The sequence below is a fragment of the Myotis nattereri genome (genome assembly GCF_964212035.1).
Source record: "Myotis nattereri genome assembly, chromosome: 9".
Taxonomy (NCBI): Eukaryota; Metazoa; Chordata; class Mammalia; order Chiroptera; family Vespertilionidae; genus Myotis; species Myotis nattereri.
This window is the reverse complement of record NC_138084.1, coordinates 8,270,907-8,290,858: the sequence shown is the minus strand read 5'-3', so window position 1 is coordinate 8,290,858 and position 19,952 is coordinate 8,270,907. Positions and strand designations below refer to the sequence as shown.

General features: G+C 39.4%; 1 protein-coding gene across 1 annotated transcript in view; it reads left to right on the top strand.

The window, feature by feature from the left end:
- Window positions 1-651: 651 nt before the first annotated feature.
- The window catches only part of CSTF3 (cleavage stimulation factor subunit 3), a 76,188-nt gene continuing 56,887 nt past the window's right edge, over window positions 652-19,952 (top strand). The window contains exon 1 of the mRNA XM_081100429.1: window positions 652-849. Coding sequence (XP_080956555.1) covers window positions 823-849 — 27 coding nt within the window. The 5' untranslated portion in view covers window positions 652-822. The remainder of the gene's footprint in view (window positions 850-19,952) is intronic.

Here is a 19,952-nt window from a genome sequence, read left to right as displayed (position 1 = left end):
GAGGCACAGAAAACTTAGATCGCCCAAGGCTACCCATCTAGTGAGAGATGCAGCCGGGATTCGAGAGAATGCGGTCTGGCCAGGGCCTGAGCGCTATTCCGCCCATTTTCCGCCCATTTTGCAAGCCGAGGAGTCATGGTGAGATGCCGGGCTTAAAACCGGGCCTTACTGACTTCAGAGTCTTAGACACAATGGTAGGTGGTAACAGCATACATTAAATATGGCCTTGACCTGTCCCTCTCGTCCCCTAGGAGCGTAAAAATCATCAGCTGAGGCTTTAGAAAACCTCGATAGATAGCTTATCTCCAAAACACAGAAGGCAATGAACATTCAGTATTGCTCCTGAAGATGGCCAGGGCCTGAACTTAACTGATTGGCAGTCAGGATTCGACGGTGAAGAACTGGGACCCACAGCTTGATAATTAGATTCCAAAAGGCGCGCGGGCCTTCCTGCAAGTTTCCCGCCTCCTAGCCGGTAGCAGCCAGTTCCGCAACAGTGGCCGCAGCCCAGCGCCGTGACGTCATCCCAAGCCAGGAACCCGCCCCCGGGATCTCTGCTTCTGCGCGGCCGAGTAACCGGCGAGTTGCGCTCTTAGCCCCGCCCACTGCCCCGGAAGTTAATACCGAAGCCACGCCTCCCCTCGACCGGCTGGGGCGCAGCCATTTTAATTCATAGCTGAGTGGGCGGTGGCGTTTCGTGTTGGCCGTCTGGCCCTCCTGGGCAGGGGGTGACTTTATTGGTTTGGGGGTGGTTTTTAGTTTAATTTTTCTTCCCTAGCTTCACATCTCGGGCCAACTTGCGCGTTCTAATTATCTGAGATCATGTCAGGAGACGCCGCCGCGGAGCAGGTGAGGAAGGAGAGCGGTGGGGCCTCGTGGCGACCTCTTCTCTCCATGTCTCTGTTCGCCCTGATTCTCCAGCCATGTTCGCTTGAGGAAGGGGACCAGGGGGCACGGAGTACAGAGAAATGGTGGGAATGGGGCGCAAGAGCTGACTGAGATTTACAGTTATCTTTCGGCTTTTCTGTTTTAGGCATTAGTATGAGCACATTCGGTTTAGACAGTAACGGGGAAGCTGCTTCCACCAGTTTAGGTTCGTGGGACAACCTCGGTTGGATGCCTTCCTTTCATACCATTTCGGTAGGAATTGATTGTTGAAACATGTACTCGCTGATATCGAAAAACTTGGCAGTCTTCCCCCGCCTCTTCTCCGATATATATATATATATATATATATATATATATATATATATATACACTGTACCCAGAAATAGGTTAATAGCCTGAGAAATAATGTGAGGTTAGACTAAGCTGGGAAAATAGACGCGTGCTCGAGCGAATGAGGGAAACAGCCTGGGAGCAGAGCAGAGTTTTGCGGGGTAAGAGTTGGGGATTTTGTGGCTTTCTCCCACTTCCTTCTTTATCTCTCCTGTTTACATTTCATTTTCGTTCGCACGAGACAGATATTGCAGAATTTGGTAAGTCGAAACTGAGAAGTCTGTTTCGGCCCCTCTAAATAAAACCATCGGTGTTCATCCTGGATATAAGCGATGTTTAAATATTTCAAAATGAACAATTTTAGATAATTTGTTTCTTTTGCTCATTATTTAGAATTTTGTGGGATAGTGTTTACCTTTTAGTTTGAAAGATGGAAACTGATATTTAATGATAGATGTTAGTTTTTTCAATTTAAGTTTTGGTATATGTTTAGGGAAGTAGTTTTTGAAATGGGAGCTAGCTGGCCTGCTGTCTCAATTTTCTGAAATTTCCCATTGCCATAGCAACGAGATACACTTAGGTTTTCATTTTCAAGTCCCCAGCTTATAACCTGGAGGTGGTCTGTGTGACTAAATTTTGGGAAAGTCTGGCTAACTGAATTTTGTGTTTGCTCATCGACTGATTTCAGTCCTAAACTCTTGGCAGTGTTTACTTTTTACATGATGCCCAAGAATGCAGTCTTATAATTAGTGTATCAGATCTGTTTATGCATACTTACCTTTTTTCTGGACTCATTTTTTTGTTATCTGAGATTCAAGGGAGGAGTAATATACAGAGGTTTCATTGAAAGTTTCCAGAATTCATTGTTACTTCTTACATTTTTCTAAAATTGTAAGGACACTGAAATGTTGCTGTGACCTCAGATTTTTCAGAACTGTGGTGTTTTAAATGGGAGAGATGTTGGTGAAAATTTACAGGGGGGGGGGGAACCTCATCCAAAAATTTTATTGTTTAGAACAGAAAAAAGTTAAAGTGCAATGAACACCTACAGTACAATTATTCACTTAAAATCAACAGTTAAACATGTTGCCGTATTTGTTTTATCTCCCATACAAATTTGTCAACACATATTTCAGCATTACCATTATTCAGCATCAGCCCCACATCATTCAGCACTAATGCTTTTACATAACCATCATGCCATTTTCCCACCTAAGGAAATTGATATATGATTTATAAAATCCAGTCCATATTCAAATTTCCCCAGTTGTCCCAAAATGTGATTCATAGGGTTTGTTTGTTTTGTTTTGTCAGAATCTAATCAAGGTTCACATTGTATAATTTGCTTGTCTCTTTGAATAGTCCCCCAATTTTTACCCCCTTAGGACAGGGGTGGGAAACGCTTGGCCTTCGGGCTGTATAAGACCTGCAAAATAATTTGGTCTCTACTTTTAACAAAAAAAAAAAGAAAAAAAAATTGGTCTGGCCATGCCAAGGCATTAGGGGTGAGTTAATTAAATATCTGAGTAAATATAGCAGGCTAATTGTTAAGTTGATAATTTCGTATGGCCCTTGAATGATACTATAAATGTCCGAATGGTCCTTGGCAGAAAAAAGGTTCCCCACCCCTGCCCTAGTATGTCTATTTGAAGAGTCCAGGACAGTTTTCTTCAGAACTCTCATATTCTGGATTTCTTTTATTTTTGTGTATGCAGTGTCATTTAACTTGCCTTTTCATCTTTTGTATTTCCTGAAACCTAAACTCAACTTTGACAATATTTTTGGATAGAAAACTTTATAGCATTACATAAAAAGGCACTTATTTCATGCTAGATTGTTCCACTGTTAGTGATGTTTAAGTTTGATCACTTGGTTAGGGTGATACTGCTGTAACTTTTACAATGAGTAAAAGATTATTTTCCCCTTTACAGTTAATAATCTGGGTTGATATTGTGTTCCTCAGTAATCTACCTAGTTACTTATCAATTGATAATCGTTGAATAAAGCAGTTATTACATTGGAGATAATCATTGAATAAAGCAGTTATTACATTGGAGATAATCATTGAATTTTATTTTTTTTTGGAAAAGCAAGCAAGAATTTGACTGTAACAAAAACACTTAGGACAGTGAAACAAGGAAGGGCTCAGAGGAAGCAACAGGAGAGCCTGGGCTGGGCTGCTTGACTCACTGGAAAGTCAGAGAAAAGGGGGCCTTGGAGACAGGTTTGGGGGATTAGCCTGGGAGGAGCTGCCAGTGCCCATAGCTCCCCTGGTTATAAATCTCCTGGGGTCCCTTGGAGATTAGGAGGTAGGTGCTGTGGGAGAAGGGGCGGGGGGGGATGGCACAGACATGCTCTCTGGAGGGACAGTGGGCTGGGACCTTCTTCAGGGGTTTCAAAAGCTAGGCCTTTAGGGGAGGGTCAATAGAATATTAAGCGTTATGCTGGTGAACCAAAAGGAGGTTTATTCTCTTACTTTGTCCTTGGGTATGGTTGACAAATGTCCCTGATTGGATTTTTGTTATCTGTCCCTGAGTAGGGTGATTTAAGCTATTTACCTTCTGGTTGGGGAGACGTGCAAATCATTTACTCCCCTGAGTGTCCTTGGTTTAGGGAAGATAGGATTTACTAGGTGGCTGCAAACTGCTGTTTAGCTATCTTAGTTTTCCTATCCCTTAGTTTGTCCTGGAATTTTCCTAGCTTCTTACTATACTGTACCATTCTTCCCTCAGAGATTTTCACCCCTAAAATCTTTTAGGATTGAGAGGGAGGATGGTCTGTCTTTAGTAGTTGTTTCCTGCTGAAAATGGTTTTTTAAAAATTCTAATATTCTGTCTCTACTTACTGGCTCATATTTTTCTGTAAAGAAGTTTCCTCTTTTTTTCCCTTTCTCCTTTTCAAAGATTATTGAATATCACTGTGAATTTATAGGTTTCTCTTTATTTCATGTTTTCAAATCAGTTATAACCATTTTCTTTTGGATGTTCACCTTGTCCCAATTTTAATGGTAGCTCCTATATCTTTTTCCTAGCAATCTAAAAAACATTTTTTTGCATCTCATTACCAACAGAGTCATCTTCATATAATATTTTCTTCAGTTTTTTAATGATATATTTCAAACATTCAAAAAAGGAAAGAATGGTATAATGTTCCTATCATAGAGTTCAACTCATGGCAAATCTTGTTTTTCTCCACACTTTCACTTGTTCTTCCCACCTCCATTATTTTAAAGCAAATTCTAAAAGATACCTTAAAGAGTGAGATGATTAATTATGGATTAACTAGCTTAACTAGCTTGCTTTATTAAGTGTAAGACAGCAGTCAGTGAAAATTCAGAGGAAAAGAGGGGTGCCTGAAATGATGGACAAGAAAAAAGAGATTAAGTAAATGTGAAGAATAATAAGAAAAAAATCAAAACCACTCTGAAACATGGATTTGCTTTGGAAAGGTGTCAAGGGATGGAATAGACAAAGAATCCTGCAAGATAACGAAGTGTGGGTTTCTTTTAGCCTTTTAGCATTGAAGCTTAAAAATGTTTGTTGAATAAACCCAATATTTATAATTTGTTACTCAAAATATGGATGATCATTTCATTTCTTTCTTGGTACTGAATCTCTGGATTTGTGCCCTTTGAAAGTGGGAAATGATTGTAATCAAAATCACTGCTAAGGTTTATTGTAAATTTTTTTACTCTTGTAAGGAAGTTAGTTTGCATTTCTAGAGTTATTTAAATGATCTTCCAGTGTTTGTGGGTATTCTAGAGTTCATGTTGACTGTCTTTACCAGTTTAATGGTGACAGGACTGTGTGTACTAGTATTTAGGTTCCCCCCTACTCCCAACAAAGTCCTTTGTGGAATTATGGCTATAGTCTTATTTTGTAGATACTTTTTTTAACTGCTCAATTCAACTTTTGATCTCATTCTTTCTTAGCTCTGCTTTATATTGTGTACTACTCCCTGCAGTGTTTAGTAGACTGTTGTTTAGAGTTCCTCTACTGAGTTTGAGCTTGGATTGAAGGTGCTTCCTTACTTACTGTTGCATCTTACAAACCTAGGAAATACATATGGGTGTTAAGTAAATGAATGGATTAATTTGGACCAAAGCTATGTGTTATACGTTACAAAGTCTCAAATAATTTAATCTGTTGAGAAAACAAGTACATAAATAATTAATACAACTAAAATATTTGGGGTGTAAATGGATGGTTTATAAAGTTTTATTGGATAAGAGGGGGAGAAATGTGTTAGGCCAGGTCAATCGATATGAACCTTTAAGTCCCTAAAATGTTTCTACATTCTTACCTTTTGGAAATAAGACTTCACTTTTTAAACAAACTATATATAGCCTATTCTAAAATTAGAGGAAGGCTCAAATATAAACAAAATGATCCTCATTTTGGAAAAATGCCCCTTATTTTGGAAAAATGTTATGACTTGAAGAAGCTCAAAGGAATTGCCACTTCAGGGCCATAAGACAATATTTTACTTTTGGGGAAAAATAAGCTTGTGGAGAGATAGAAAATATGAAAAATGTGTGTTCTGTTGTATACTTATCAATGAGGAAAGGAAGATGAAACACCCACAGTGTTGAAACCTGAAGCCTGGTTTATTTTGTTGGGTAATTACTAGTACTTATTAGCAGTTAAGAGATAACAGAAGTGCCAACTAATTTTATTTTATTTTTTAAATATATTTCTTTATTGACTACAGAGAGGAAGGAAGAGGGAGGGAGAGATAGAAACATCAATGATGAGCCCTGGCCGGTTTGGTTCAGTGGATAGAGCAGCCGTGGGCAAACTACGGCCCGTGGGCCGGATCCGGCCCGTTTGAAATGAATAAAACTAAAAAAAAAAAAGACCGTACCCTTTTATGTAATGATGTTTACTTTGAATTTATATTAGTTGACACAAACACTCCATCCATGCTTTTGTTCCGGCCCTCCGGTCCAGTTTAAGAACCCATTGTGGCCCTCGAGTCAAAAAGTTGGCCACCCCTGGGATAAAGCGTCGGCCTGTGGACTCAAGGGTCCCAGGTTTGATTCCGGTCAAGGGTGTGTGCCTTGGTTTCGGGCACATCCCCAGTGGGGAGTGTGTAGGAGTCAGCATATCTTATTTCTCTCTCATCGATGTTTCTAGCTCTCTGTCCCTCTCCCTTCCTCTCTGTAAAAAATCAATAAGATATATCTAAAAAAAAGAAAGAATCATCAATGATGAGAGAGAATCATGGATCGGCTGCCTCCTGCATGCCCCCCACTGGGGACCGAGCCCGCAAGCCAGGCATGGCCCTTGGCCGGAATCGAACCAGGGACCCTTCAGTCTGTAGGCTGACGCTCTATCCACTGAGCCAAACTGGCTAGTTAATTTTAAAGCCAAACTGAATGTGTGTGGGGTGGAGGGTAGGAAGAGGGAGGGAAAGGGCCAAGAATGTATGTTAGATAATGTTTTCTTTGAACCCAATTATTTTTATGTTTTTAACAACAAAATCTTTCTGTAATAGCATTTTCTACTTTTCCCCCTCTTTTTTTGTGTGTTTTTTTTTTTAATTCTCACCTGAGGATAATTTCCTATTGATTTTTAGTGAGAGTGGAAGAAAGAGAGGAGAGCCACAAAGAGAGAAAAACATTGATGTGAGAGAGACACATCTATTGGTTGCCCCCTGCATGTGCCCAACCTGGCCAGGGATTGAGCCTGCAACCAAGGTACTTGCTGTTGACCAGAATCTAACCTGGGACCCTTCGGTCTGCGGGCTGACACTCTATCCACTGAACCAAATCGGTTAGGGCCCCCTTCTATTTTTAAGTGATATTTATTTAGTATAGCAGTTTGGGCAGGCAAATATGATTTGGTCTTTATTGTTAATGTTCATTAACATATGAACTATCCTACATAATAAAGAGGTAATATGCAAATTGTCATTACAACATCGCGTGTAATGATCCATCAGCAGGAGGGCAGGGAGCGAGCTACCTGGGGTGGGAGAGCTATGAGCGATGGTGGGTGGGGCGGCCAGCTGAGGCAAGTGGCAGTGAGCTACTTGGGCACGGATTTGTCCTCAGGGCCACTTGTACAGAATTTTTGGCAATGATTGTTTCTAAGAGATTGATCTGTGTTTACAGAACTATTGGTTTTTCTTAGAGGTACAGCAGAAAGGTACTCTTAAGAGAGATTGCTTTCTCTCAGTGTTAGGATTACAGAAGTTTCTGGGAATACCAGAGTTGACATACTGGATAGACCAGTGATGGTGAACCTCTGACACGTGAACTCATTTTTTTGGTTGATTTTTCTTTGTTAAATGGCATTTAAATATATAAAATAAATATCAAAAATATAAGTCTTTGTTTTACTATGGTTGCAAATATCAAAAAATTTCTATATGTGACACGGCACCAGAGTTAATTTAGGGTTTTTCAAAATGCTGACATGCTGAGCTCAAAAGGTTCACCATCACTGGGATAGACCTTCTGGGACAACATCTGTATTCAGATGTTTGTGCCTATTAAGTGGACAATTGCCAAAAACAGTTCATAAATTTAAGGTCTTCTGTCATTGTCCCTGATTCTCTTTAAACAAGACTTACCTGTGAATTTGAGTCGTTCTGTTTTGCAGGATAGTTGGTAATAATGTGAGAATTGATCTAAAAAAGAATTTGAGTTGGCCCAATGTTTAAACTATTTTTAGATTAGTAGATATTTTATAATAAGCAGTAAATACTGAATAAAGCCAGAAGGCAGAACTATGTTCTGATTGGTATTTTTCTGTTCCACTTAGTTTATCTGATGACTTAATATCTTGGCTACTCTTGGTTTAAAGAAGCTACATTTTTCAAATTCTAAAAGATAAAGATTTTTATTTGTAGTTTGTAGCTATTTGTTTCCTAGGAGATAAATAAGCAAATATGATAAGTATAATTATTTGGATCAGTAACCTTTAGCCTATTTTTTTCTTAAGTTTTTGGATTGTTTGCATGTTTAGTAGATTTTTAGTTTTTGAAAGGGTTGAAGGGATTATATGCAGGATACATGCTCAGATTCATAACAAAGTCATCTAGTAGAGCAGAGCTCTGTTGCACTGGTAAAGGAACATAGGACTAAGCAGGCATCCAGTCCTAATGTTACCTGTCACATAAAGTGCTATATTCTCTAGGCATATTATTTGGCTTAGTTAGGCCTGTACTTGCACATGCTTTTTATTGACTTTTATTTTTATTTATTTATTTTTTTAAAAAAATATATTTTATTGATTTTCCACAGAGAGGAAGGGAGAGAGATAGAGAGTCAGAAACATCGATGAGAGAGAAACATCGATCAGCTGCCTCCTGCACATCTCCCACTGGGGATGTGCCCGCAACCCAGGTACATGCCCTTAACCGGAATCGAACCTGGGACCCTTCAGTCCGCAGGCCGACGCTCTATCCACTGAGCCAAACCGGTTTCGGCTTTATTGACTTTTAGAGAGAGAGAGAGAGAGAGAGAGAGAGACAGACATCAGTGAGAGAGAAAGATTATTGATTGGCTGCCCCCTGCACACCCCCTACTAGCAATCCAACCCGCACCCGAGGCATGAGCCCTGACTGGGAATCGATCCGGTGATCTCTTGGTTTCTGGGTCGATGCTGAGCCACACTGGCCAGGCTACCTTAGTCTACTTTTGAATTTTTATAGTTTACCCATTAAGAGACTTCAAATGTATAGTATAGTATGTGCAGTTTTCTTAATGCTTTAGCCACACACAAAAAATAACTTAGGTCTGATGCCACTTTTTTTTTTTAATGAAACAGCATTTGGAAAACATTTATTTACAGAATAGATAAATCAGGTAGTGCTTCTCAGAATGGAGTCCTTGATTCATTGCATCATAATCATTTAGGTGCTTTTTAGATGTATAAGTGCTGTACCCCAACTTCAGACATACTATAACTCATTCTGTAAGTGAGGTTCATAATATTCTAGATGAGTACCACAGGTGATTTTTGTGTAAATGAAAGTGTGCAAACCACTTAATAGGGGTTGAAGATACCTGGACTTCAGAAGTTGTTTTTGAGTAAATTCCTTTTTTGTTGTTGTTTTACATCTTTTTTTTTTAACTTATTTATTTTTCTTCTTGAATACATTTCTTGATAAAATTAAGTGGGGAGAAAAGTTGCAATTTTTTTGAGAATGGTTAGGCTTTTAATAGAGTGTTTTACTGATTTTCCTCCCTCTACTATAGTCAGTCATTACCCTGAACAGTGGAAAATTCTGAAAAAAACAGGCTTGAGACTCATCCTCTGCTTGTTCTGTTGGTCATGGTCAAGAGCTTATATGGGTTTAAATCCTTTACCACCACTACCCCATACTTTTGACACTTACACTTGGGTTAAACTTTCATTGACCTGTATTTTAATATAATTTTGGTGTGACCTCTAGAATAACACCTTCTTCATTTACCACAAAGATAGCTCTTTAGAAAAAGAAGACTGCCTTTTTCTTTCCTGTCCATGTTTTACTTCCCTAGTGCCGTGGTTGGCAAACCGCAGCTCTTTGGTCCCTTGAGTGTGGCTCTTCCACAAAAATACCACGTGCGGGCACACACGTACAGTGCGATTGAAACTTCGTGGCCCATGCACAGAAGTCGGTATTTTGTGGGAGAGCCGGTATTTTATGGAAGAGCCACACTCAAGGGGCCAAAGGGCCGCATGTGGCTCCCGAGTTGTGGTTTGCTGAGCCGCAGTTTGCCGACCACTGACCTAGTGGGATCGGGAAGAAGAAATTAGATTATTCTTTCAATCACAAATATAATAGTTTGCCACTTCCCTCTCCCCAAATTAACAACTTCCCAATATAAGTTAAGCTGTCCTATAGAGAGTGGTTTATAGTTTTAATAAAGCTTGACTTAGCGTTTTCCCGGGGCTATATGACATCCACAATTGCTTTTCCATTTTCCAACTACATAACTGGTTTTGTAGTTATAATCTTCCAAAACAATCTATATGTATAAAAGGCTAATATGCAAAGTGTCCCCTCAGGAGTTTGACTGGGAGCCCGGGAATTTGATAGCTCACTGTGACATGTGCTGACCACCAGGGAGCGACACAGAACATGGTGGGCGACCGGTGGCGTGGTGGCGGGGTGCTGAGGGAGTGAGGGAAAGAGGAGGTAGGGAGGCGGGGAATCTGACCAGCCCTGATTGCTGGCCAGGCCTAGGGACCCTACCTGTGCATGAATTTCATGCACTGGACCTCTAGTATAATACATTGAAGCAGGAGCAGATAATGTCTTTGATTCAGCTAGACCAGTGGTCGGCAAACTCATTAGTCAACAGAGCCAAATATCAACAGTACAACGATTGAAATTTCTTTTGAGAGCCAAATTTTTTAAACTTAAACTATATAGGTAGGTACATTGTTATTAACTTAATTAGGGTACTCCTGAGGCTTAGGAAGAGCCACACTCAAGAGGCCAAAGAGCCATATATGACTCGTGAGCCGCAGTTTGCCGACCACGGAGCTAGATAGAGAATCACACAAAAAAGTAAGTCAGTGCTGTTGTTTTCATTATTTTCTTTTTGCTTTGGAAACATTTTTTAAATGAATTTATTTAAAAATGAATTAAAATAATTTTTAAATTTTATTTTTAATATAATAATTTTGATAGAAACAACGCTCATTTTAAAATAATTCTTTGTCTCCTTAGTATTGAAGAGTGAAAAGTCATTCTTTACAAAGTTTTGAGAATTGTTGCATGGTGCCTGTGAGGCCAGTATCTTAAGTTCAATTTCTTTGAGTTAGCTTCACATAACAAACAAAAGGTTAAGCATGGAAAGTGAAAAGACAACTCACTGAATAGGATAAAATTTTTATAAAATATATATCTGAAAAAGGACTTGTATCTATAACATAGAAAGGACTATTGCAATTCAGTAATAAAGATAACCCAATTAAAAATGGATAAGAATCTGAATAGATATTTCTCCAAAGATATACAAGTGGCCAATAAGGAAATGCTTAACTTTATTAGCAATCAGGAAAATGCAGATACTTTTCACATACACTAGGATGGTTATGTTCATCAAAAAGTAAATAACAGGTATTGGTGAGGAGATGGAGAAATTGAAACCCTCATAACACTGCTGATGAGAATGTAAAATGGTTCAGTAGTTTTGAAAAACTGACAGCTCTGCTGGTGTGCTTCAATGTTTGAGCATCTACCTATGAATCAGGAGATCATGGTTTGATTCTCCATCAGGGGACATACCTTGGTTGTGGGCTTGATCCCCAGTGTGGGGCCTGTAGGAGACAGCCGATTAGTGGTTTTCTCTCATCATTGATGTGTCTATCTCTCTCTCCCTCTCCCTACCTCTCTGAAGTCAATAAAAATACTTTTTTTTTTTTTTAAAAAAAAGCACATCATTAAATTCACATTTTTTTTCTGATTTTTGTACTCATTTGAAATTGTATATGTTACTATGTATATCTGTATACTCCATACAGTTGCATTGGTTTTCTGGTTTTTAATATTGTACATATCAAAGAAGTTTCCAAAGTCCTACTAATATCATCGGTAATGTGTATGCCTTGGAAACTAGTCCAGTTTTTGTTCTGTTTATTTGATTTGGGGCCCATCCTACTCCCCATTAACATGTAGAGAGTGATAATGGAATTATAGTTTATTACAAAGGCAAAAGGTAGATTTTAATAGAGTTTCTTATAGTAATATGTTCTGGGACACATAAGCAGGGGACGGTGGTTCTCTTGCTGTAGTGATCAGGGTTCTGACCTCATTCCATTATAAATAGGCACTGGAAACTTGCTGGAAGTTTTTTTAAAGTGATCTATTCCTCTGATCTGTCAGTAGATTCAGGAAAAAATAATAATACAACTCCATTCCATTTTTTTTTTTATATTTTTTATTGATTTTTTACAGAGAGGAAGGGAGAGGGATAGAGAGTTAGAAACATTGATGCGAGAGAAACATCGATCAGCTGCCTCCTGCATACCCCCTACTGGGGATGTGCCCGCAACCAAGGTACATGCCCTTGACCGGAATCGAACCTGGGACCTTTCAGTTCACAGGCCGACGCTCTATCCACTGAGCCAAACCGATTAGGGCATCCATTCCATTTTTTAAAAAGTTGATTTTAAGAGAGAGGGAGGAAGGGAGAGAGAGAAAAAGAAACATTGACTTGTTGTTCCACTTCTTTATGTATTTATTGGTTGATTCTTGAGTATGCCCTGAGATCAACAAACCTGTGCTACATTGGCGTATTGGGACAATGCTGTTAACCAACTGAGTTACCTGGCCAGGGTATAATCCATTCCTTAAGGAGGGGCAATCTCCTTGTAGATACTACTAACACACTGTCCAGTTTTCAATTTTACTTTGCCCTATATCGCAATATGATAACCAGGCCAGAAAACAAAGACATTGTGCTGTTAGCTACCCAAATGGTTCATAGCTGTAAGGATGGATGACTTTTTTTTTAATTTTAATTTTTTTTAATCCTCACTGGAGGATATTTTTCCATCGACTTTAGGAAGAGAGAGGGAAAGACAGAGAGAAATATCGATGTGAGAGAAACACATCTATTGTTTGCCTCCTGCACGAGCCCTGAACAGGGCCTAGGCTGGGGAAGAACCTATAACCAAGGTACGTGTCCTTGACTGGACTCGAACCCAGGACTCTTCAGTCTGCAGGCCGACACTCTATCCACTGAGCCAAACTGGCCAGGGCTGGATGACTTTTTATTGTGAGAATTAAATATTAAATATGTCCATAATGACCAGAGTATACTTTTAGTCATTTTGGATAGCTTCCATTGTTAGTTAATGCACTTGATGGAGAATTATCTATATAGATTATTTTATGGACATTTGACTACATCCTTGATCAGAGGAAAATAGGGATGTAACAGATTTTATAAAGAGCTGAGCCATGGTTCTGTTAGCAGTTTTATGTAATTTAATTATATTTCTTATGCAATTGGGTTATTAGTTAACGAGGAGTGATGATTAATGCCTGACGTAGATGTTTTTTTCACATTTGATCTACAATATCCTTTGTATGGGTCCTTTCCCCCAGGTGTCTGTGGATAGAATTTTATGGGTTCCCTGAACTTGGATGGGTAATATAAACCTTTTCTTTTCACGAATCTCAACTCAAATTTAGCCTTTTCTTTAATCATGAATATAGGCAAGAAACCACAGTAGTAGTGTTAGCAACAGCTATGATTGGGACATAAATATTCAACATATTGCTGCATTCATCACTAGACTCGCCACTGGATCTTGTTATTTAATGTGTTAAGTATCTATTACTACATAAGACTTCGTTTTAAAAAATATTTCAATAATATTTTAATAAAATTGGTTTCCTTTGAAATCCCTCAGAGTTTATATATTTAAAAACATTATTCTGAGAACGGGTCCTTAGGCTTCACATAGAACTTCACTGGAAAGTTCTGTGGCACCAGTAAAAGTTAGGAAGCCCTGGAAGCCATGGTTTTCTTTTATTTTTTTTCCATCTCCATTTATCCCCTTCCCGCTTCCACCCCCACCCCACCCACCAATCACCACACTGTTGCTCATGTTTGTGCGTTCTCTCCTTTTTATTTTTTGCTCAATTCCTCCAACACTTCCCCCTTATAACACTGCTCCCCCCACCCCCGAGCTGTCTCCCTGCTCTTAATGAGTCTGTCTCTATTTTGCTTGGTGTTCAAATTGTTCATTAAATTCCATATATGAGTAAAATCATATAGTCCTAGTTTTTCCTCTTACTGGCTTACTTCACTTAGCATAATGTTCTCCAGGTCCATCCATGCTGTCACAAAGAGTAAATTTTTCTTCCTTTTTAAGGCAGAGTAGTATTCCATTGTGTAAATGTACCAAGTTTTTTATCCACTCATCAACTGATGGACAGTTGGGCCGATGAACATAGAGGGGTGCATATATTCTTTTGAATTAGTGTCTCGGGTTTCTCCAGATAAATTCCCAGAAGTGGAATTGCTGGCTCATAGGGCAGTTCCATTTTTAATTTTTTGAGGTAATTCCATACTGTGGAAAGCCATGGTTTTCAACTGAGGCTGCACATTGGAACAACCTAGAGAGTTAGGGTTTTTTTTGTTTTTTAAAATAATGATGTTCCAGTTCCCACTCCTAGTATTCTGATTTTATTGGTTGATGGTGGGGCTTGCACGTCTTTTTAAATTCTCTTTCTCCCAGTTGATTTCAGTGTGCTGCTAGGATTGAGAATCACTAGTGTTAATGGTATCTTACAAATTAAGATCCTGTTTTAAAGTTTGTTTTTTTCAAGACGTAAACTCTTGAAATAGGTCTATTTTGTTGGATCCCAAGTGCCCCTTCAACATTGTCTAGCACATACTAGCAAATATTTCTCAGGTGAATAGTAAAATTTCAGACACCAAAAGAGTATACAGTGTAAAGTGAGTATGTTGTTGTTGTGTGTGTGTGTCCCCACTTTTTTTTAAACTCAATATTACGGAGAATGTTTCATGTTGCTAACTATAGACCTTGTTCTTTTTAGTGACTACAAATTTCATAATAATATTTAGCCAGGTTTTTTTATACATGATTATTTAAATTATTTCTGGTCTTATGCAACAATATAAAGCTAGGAGCTAACTATTCTTCAGTATACATGTGCAGTAGGATACCTTGCCAGAAGTAGAATTCAGTGTCAGACATTCTTAGTAAATTTTGATCAGTATTACTACTTGCCCGTCAACGATGTGAGAATGTTTCTGTTTACCCTTGCAATGTTAATTATAAAACACTTTTGATCTCTATTTTATGGTTTATATTTCTATTTCTTCTTTTGTGTTTTCCTTTGTTAATCCTCATCTGAGGATATTTTTCCCATTGATTTTTTTTTTAGGGAGAGTGCAGGATCGGGGGAGAGAGACACATCTATGTCAGAGAGGCACCTTGATTGATTGCCTCCTGCACTCTCTCCAACCCAAGGGCCAGGATTGAGCCTGCAACTGAGGAATGTGCTCTTCACCGGGAATTCCACCAAAGACCCTTTATAGTCCTCAGGCCAGTGCTCTAACCACGGAGCAACTGACCAGGGCTCTTTTTTCTTTTGAGTGTTTACAGTTCATTTTTTCTATGAACTGTTTGAATACTTTTGTTTTCTTCCTTTCCATTTTTTTTAAGTTGTTGGTCTTTTATTGATTGAACTTTAAGTTTTTTTTAAAATATATTTTTATTGATTTCAGAGAGGAAGAGAGGGAGAGAGAGATGGAAACATCAATGATGAAAGAGAATCATTGATTGTCTGCCTCCTGCATGACCCCTGGGAATCAAGCTTGCAACCTGGGCGTGTGCCCTTGACCGAAATCGAACCCCGACCCCTCAGTCCACAAGCCGACGCTCTATCCACTAAGCCAAACTAATACTTTGCCAGTGTATTAGGGATATTTTTAAAGTTTGTCTTTTGACTCTGATTGTAAATTTTGGACCCAAAGTTACACTTCATGAATTAAATTATCGTTTTTTTTTCCAAAGGCTTCTGAAGAGCCTTTTCCAACCAGAGATAAATTTCAGTGTTTTTCTCTCGTTCTTCCTTGTGTTTTTGTTTTTAATGTGTCTTTGAACAACCTAATTTTTACTTTGGTAGAAAGAGTAAATAGGGATTCAATTTTATTTTGACAAAGCTCAGTTTGTAGTTACTCTAACATGACTATAGTTATTTTAACATCATACTTTGAATAATCCATTCTGATTTGAAGTATCACTTTTATTATCTTGACAATTTTTCATTAATCATTCTCTTTCTGAACCAACCTGCTTCAGTGATTGGTTTGTAACCATTACCAAACTGTTTTACTATGCCATTTTATGTTTTAATAGGTGGGTGGGGCCAGTAGTCCTTCATTAAAATTTTCCAGTTTTAGTATCTTGAGCAAGCTACTTAAAAGCTCTTGGCCGAGACCGGTTTGGCTCAGTGGATAGAGCGTCGGCCTGCGGACTGAAGGGTCCCGGGTTCAGTTCCGGTCAAGGACATGTACCTGGGTTGCGGGCACATCCTCAGTGGGAGGTGTGCAGGAGGCAGCTGATTGATGTTTCTAACTCTCTCTCTCCCTTCCTCTCTGTAAAAAAATCAATAAAATATATTTTAAAAAAAAAAAAGCTCTTGTATGTTACTAGTTTTTAAAAACATGTTTTTTTTTTCTAAATAAATAGTTATTAGTGATAGAAACTAATTTATATTAAAGAGTATATTTTTCCCAGGTAACTTTTTTCCCTAGATTACTTAAATTTTTTTCCCTCAACTTATGTTTTGACAGAATTGTTCTATGAGATTTTTTTTTTTAATTTTTATTTTTATTTTATTTTATTGATTTTTTACAGAGAGGAAGGGAGAGAGATAGAGAGCCAGAAACATCGACGAGAGAGAAACATCGACCAGCTGCCTCCTGCACATCTCCCACTGGGGATGTGCCCGCAACCCAGGCACATGCCCCTTACCGGAATCGAACCTGGGACCTCCCAGTCCGCAGGCCGACGCTCTATCCATTGAGCCAAACCGGTTCTGGCTATGAGATTTTTTTAAAAAGATTTTTATTGATTTTTAGAGGGAAAGGAATGGAGAGAGAAAAATATCCATGTGAGAGAAAAACATCATGCCCCCTACTGGGGAGTGAGTCTGGAACCCCAGCATGTGTCCTGATGGGGAATCGAACTGGCAACTTTTCCAGTGCATGGGATGACGCCCAACACTGATCCATTCTCGCCAGTGTGCCAGAATTGTTCTATGAGACGTTAATTGCCACTAAAATGAAAAGAAGAAAGGTGTCAGAGACACTGCTTTCCTCTTTATCCTCTGTTGAATATATATATATACACACACACACTAGTAGCCATGAAGTGTAACGACCGACCACGTAATGATCAGATCACGGATCAGACAGGAGGGTGGGGCAGCAAGCTACAAGCAGGCGGCAGAGAGCTAGTAGCCCTGCACACGAATCTGTGCGCCCGTAGCTCACTGCCGCCCGCTGCCCCACCCTGCTATAGCTCCCTCCATCCCCCTATCCCCCTTATAGCTTGCTGCCCTGCCCCCTCCTGTAGCTCTCTGCCGCCTGCTTGTAGCTTGCTGCCCCACCCTCCTGTCTGATCCGTAATCTGATCATTACGTGGTCGGTCGTTACACTTCATGGCTTAACAACCATTTGCATAGTACATCTTTATTATATAGGATACTTAAGTATATTTTTATTAATTTCAGAGAGGGAAAGGGAGAAAGAAACATCAATGATGAGAGAGAATCAATCATCCACTGGCTGCCTCCTGCCCCTTACTGGGGATCAAGCCTGCAACATAGGCATGTGCCCTGACTGGGAATCAAACCACGACCTCCTGGTTCATAGGTCAGTGCTCAACCACTGAGCCACACTGGCTGGGCTTGAATATTTTTAATGTGTAGGATCACTATAGATTTCCAGAAGTTCTGAAAAAACGCAGAATGAAACTTCATATAAATTAACATTTATCTGACTTACTGAGAATCGCTTTCTTTTTGTGGTACACAGTAGTATTCTTAACAATTTGGGAACTAATACTTGTTTTCATGCATCGGGTGCTAGCTGCTATTAAGATTATATTTCTACTATCGGGCCTCTAGTAGAAATATAGTCTTGCACCGGTGGGGTCCCTCGGCCTGGCCTGCACCCTCTTGCAATCGGGGACCTCTCGGGGGATGTCGGACTGCCGGTTTTGGCCCGATCCCCACAGGCCAGGCTGAGGGACCATGCACCCGGGCCTCTAGTATGCATATAAAATCTTTGGTTAATCTCTTCCCGCCTTCCCCACAACCCCCTTCCCTTTGAGATTCATCAGTCTGTCTCACGTTTCCATGCCTGTGCATTGAGCGTCTGCCCCCTGGTGGTCAGTGCACATCATAGCTAACGGTCAAATGGTTGCTTAGGCATATATATATATATGGGTGGGGTAGATATATATATCTACCTTATTTAAAGGTTTAGAAAATACTGAAAGATAGAAAGGAGGGAGGGAAATCACCTATACTTTTATCATCCATCACCCACATGACCCTAAACATTTTAGTACAATCTTTAAATCTCTTACTGTAGATTTATTTTATAACTTTTATTATGCTGTATATAAAGTTTTTGAGTCACGTTTTTAAACTTTTCTATCAAAATAAGCGTTCATATCATTTCATGCTTTATTGCTCAGGATGAATGCCCTATAGCAGTGCTTCTCAAAGTTTGTCTACGGACCTTGCGGGTTCCTAAAACTTTCAGAGAATCTGTGAATTCAAACTGTTTAATAATAAATTTAAAGCATTATTTGCCCTTTTCACTCTTAACCTCTTGTGAGTGTATAGTAGAATTTTTACATGATGTGATATTATAACAGATTGAATGCAGAAGCAGGTATGGAAACCCAGCTACATTTTTAAAAGTCGGACATTGCCGGGGTCCAACCCCAGCGGGTCCAGGGGTCCCCAAAGGTGTGGACGGAGTCAGCGAAGAAGGAATGACACTGAGACAGCGTTCAGTTGATCAGCAGCCTATCCAGGATCTCCAGCCAAGTTCTGGTCTGGATCTCCAGCGAGGTTCTGCTTAGGATCTCCAGCCAGGTTCTGTGTCCATGTTCTCTTGCTAGGTTCTCCAGGTTCTCCAGCCAGGCTCTGTAGCCATGTTCCCTCGCTAGGTTCTCCAGCCAGGTTCTGTCCAGGTTCTTCAGCCAGGTTCAGTCACCAGGTTCTAGTCAGGTTCTCTTGCCAATTTCTCTAGTCAGGTTCAGTCCAGGATCTTCTGCCATGTTCTCTCCAGCGAAGTTCTTCTGTCTCTAGAGAACGTTCTGTGTAGGTTCTGTGCCAATTTCTGTCTCCTCTCTGTCTCTCTTGCTGTCTTGTTACATCTGTATTTATACCAGTTGACTCAATCCTATCAATCTCTATTACAAAGGTTAGGGCGTTTCTTATCTCCATTCCAGGGAATAAAGATTATGTAGCTTAAGCATGATTGTTTGTAGTTAAAGTGATTAATTACCCGCCTGGCACTAGTTGAGAGGTTTTATTCCCTCCCTAACTTCAGGGGAAAATCCCTACCTGGGGAACAACCTTTCTCAGAGACCTTGGTTAAAACACATAGTGCCTAGAAGGTGAGCAAACATTAAGAACAGTATGCCATATATGCCAGGTCCGTTGAAACAGCAAGCATGGACCAGCTCCCGGCAGGACATTAAATTTATAAATATGTAAAACAAGGATGTTCTCAATTAATATGTAAATAGTTTTTTAAAAATATTTTTTTTTTATTGACTTCAGAGAGGAAGGGAGAGGGAAAGAGAAACATCAGTGATGAGAGAGAATCATTGATCAGCTGCCTTCTGCACTCTCCACACTTGGGATTGAGCCAGAAACCCAGGCACGTGTCCTGACCAGGAATCGAACCGTGATCTCCTGGTTCATAAGTTGACACTCAACTACTGAGCCACGCAGGCATGGCAATAGTTTTATTATTTGAACATGAATAAATATGTAATATTTTTTCTTAGTTTTAATTGTAATGGTAAATATTGAAATAAACCACATAAACAACCTTTTTTAAGGTATGTGATTACTTGATTTTGTTTTTATGCAGTTGACTTAAGGTAACATATAGATTACAGAAAATACAGGCCTCTTTTATAAAAAAGAGAACATTTTTATTCTTTGTATTCTGATACTGTATACTGATATCTTGTGCTTGAATAAAATTAGGCATGAAA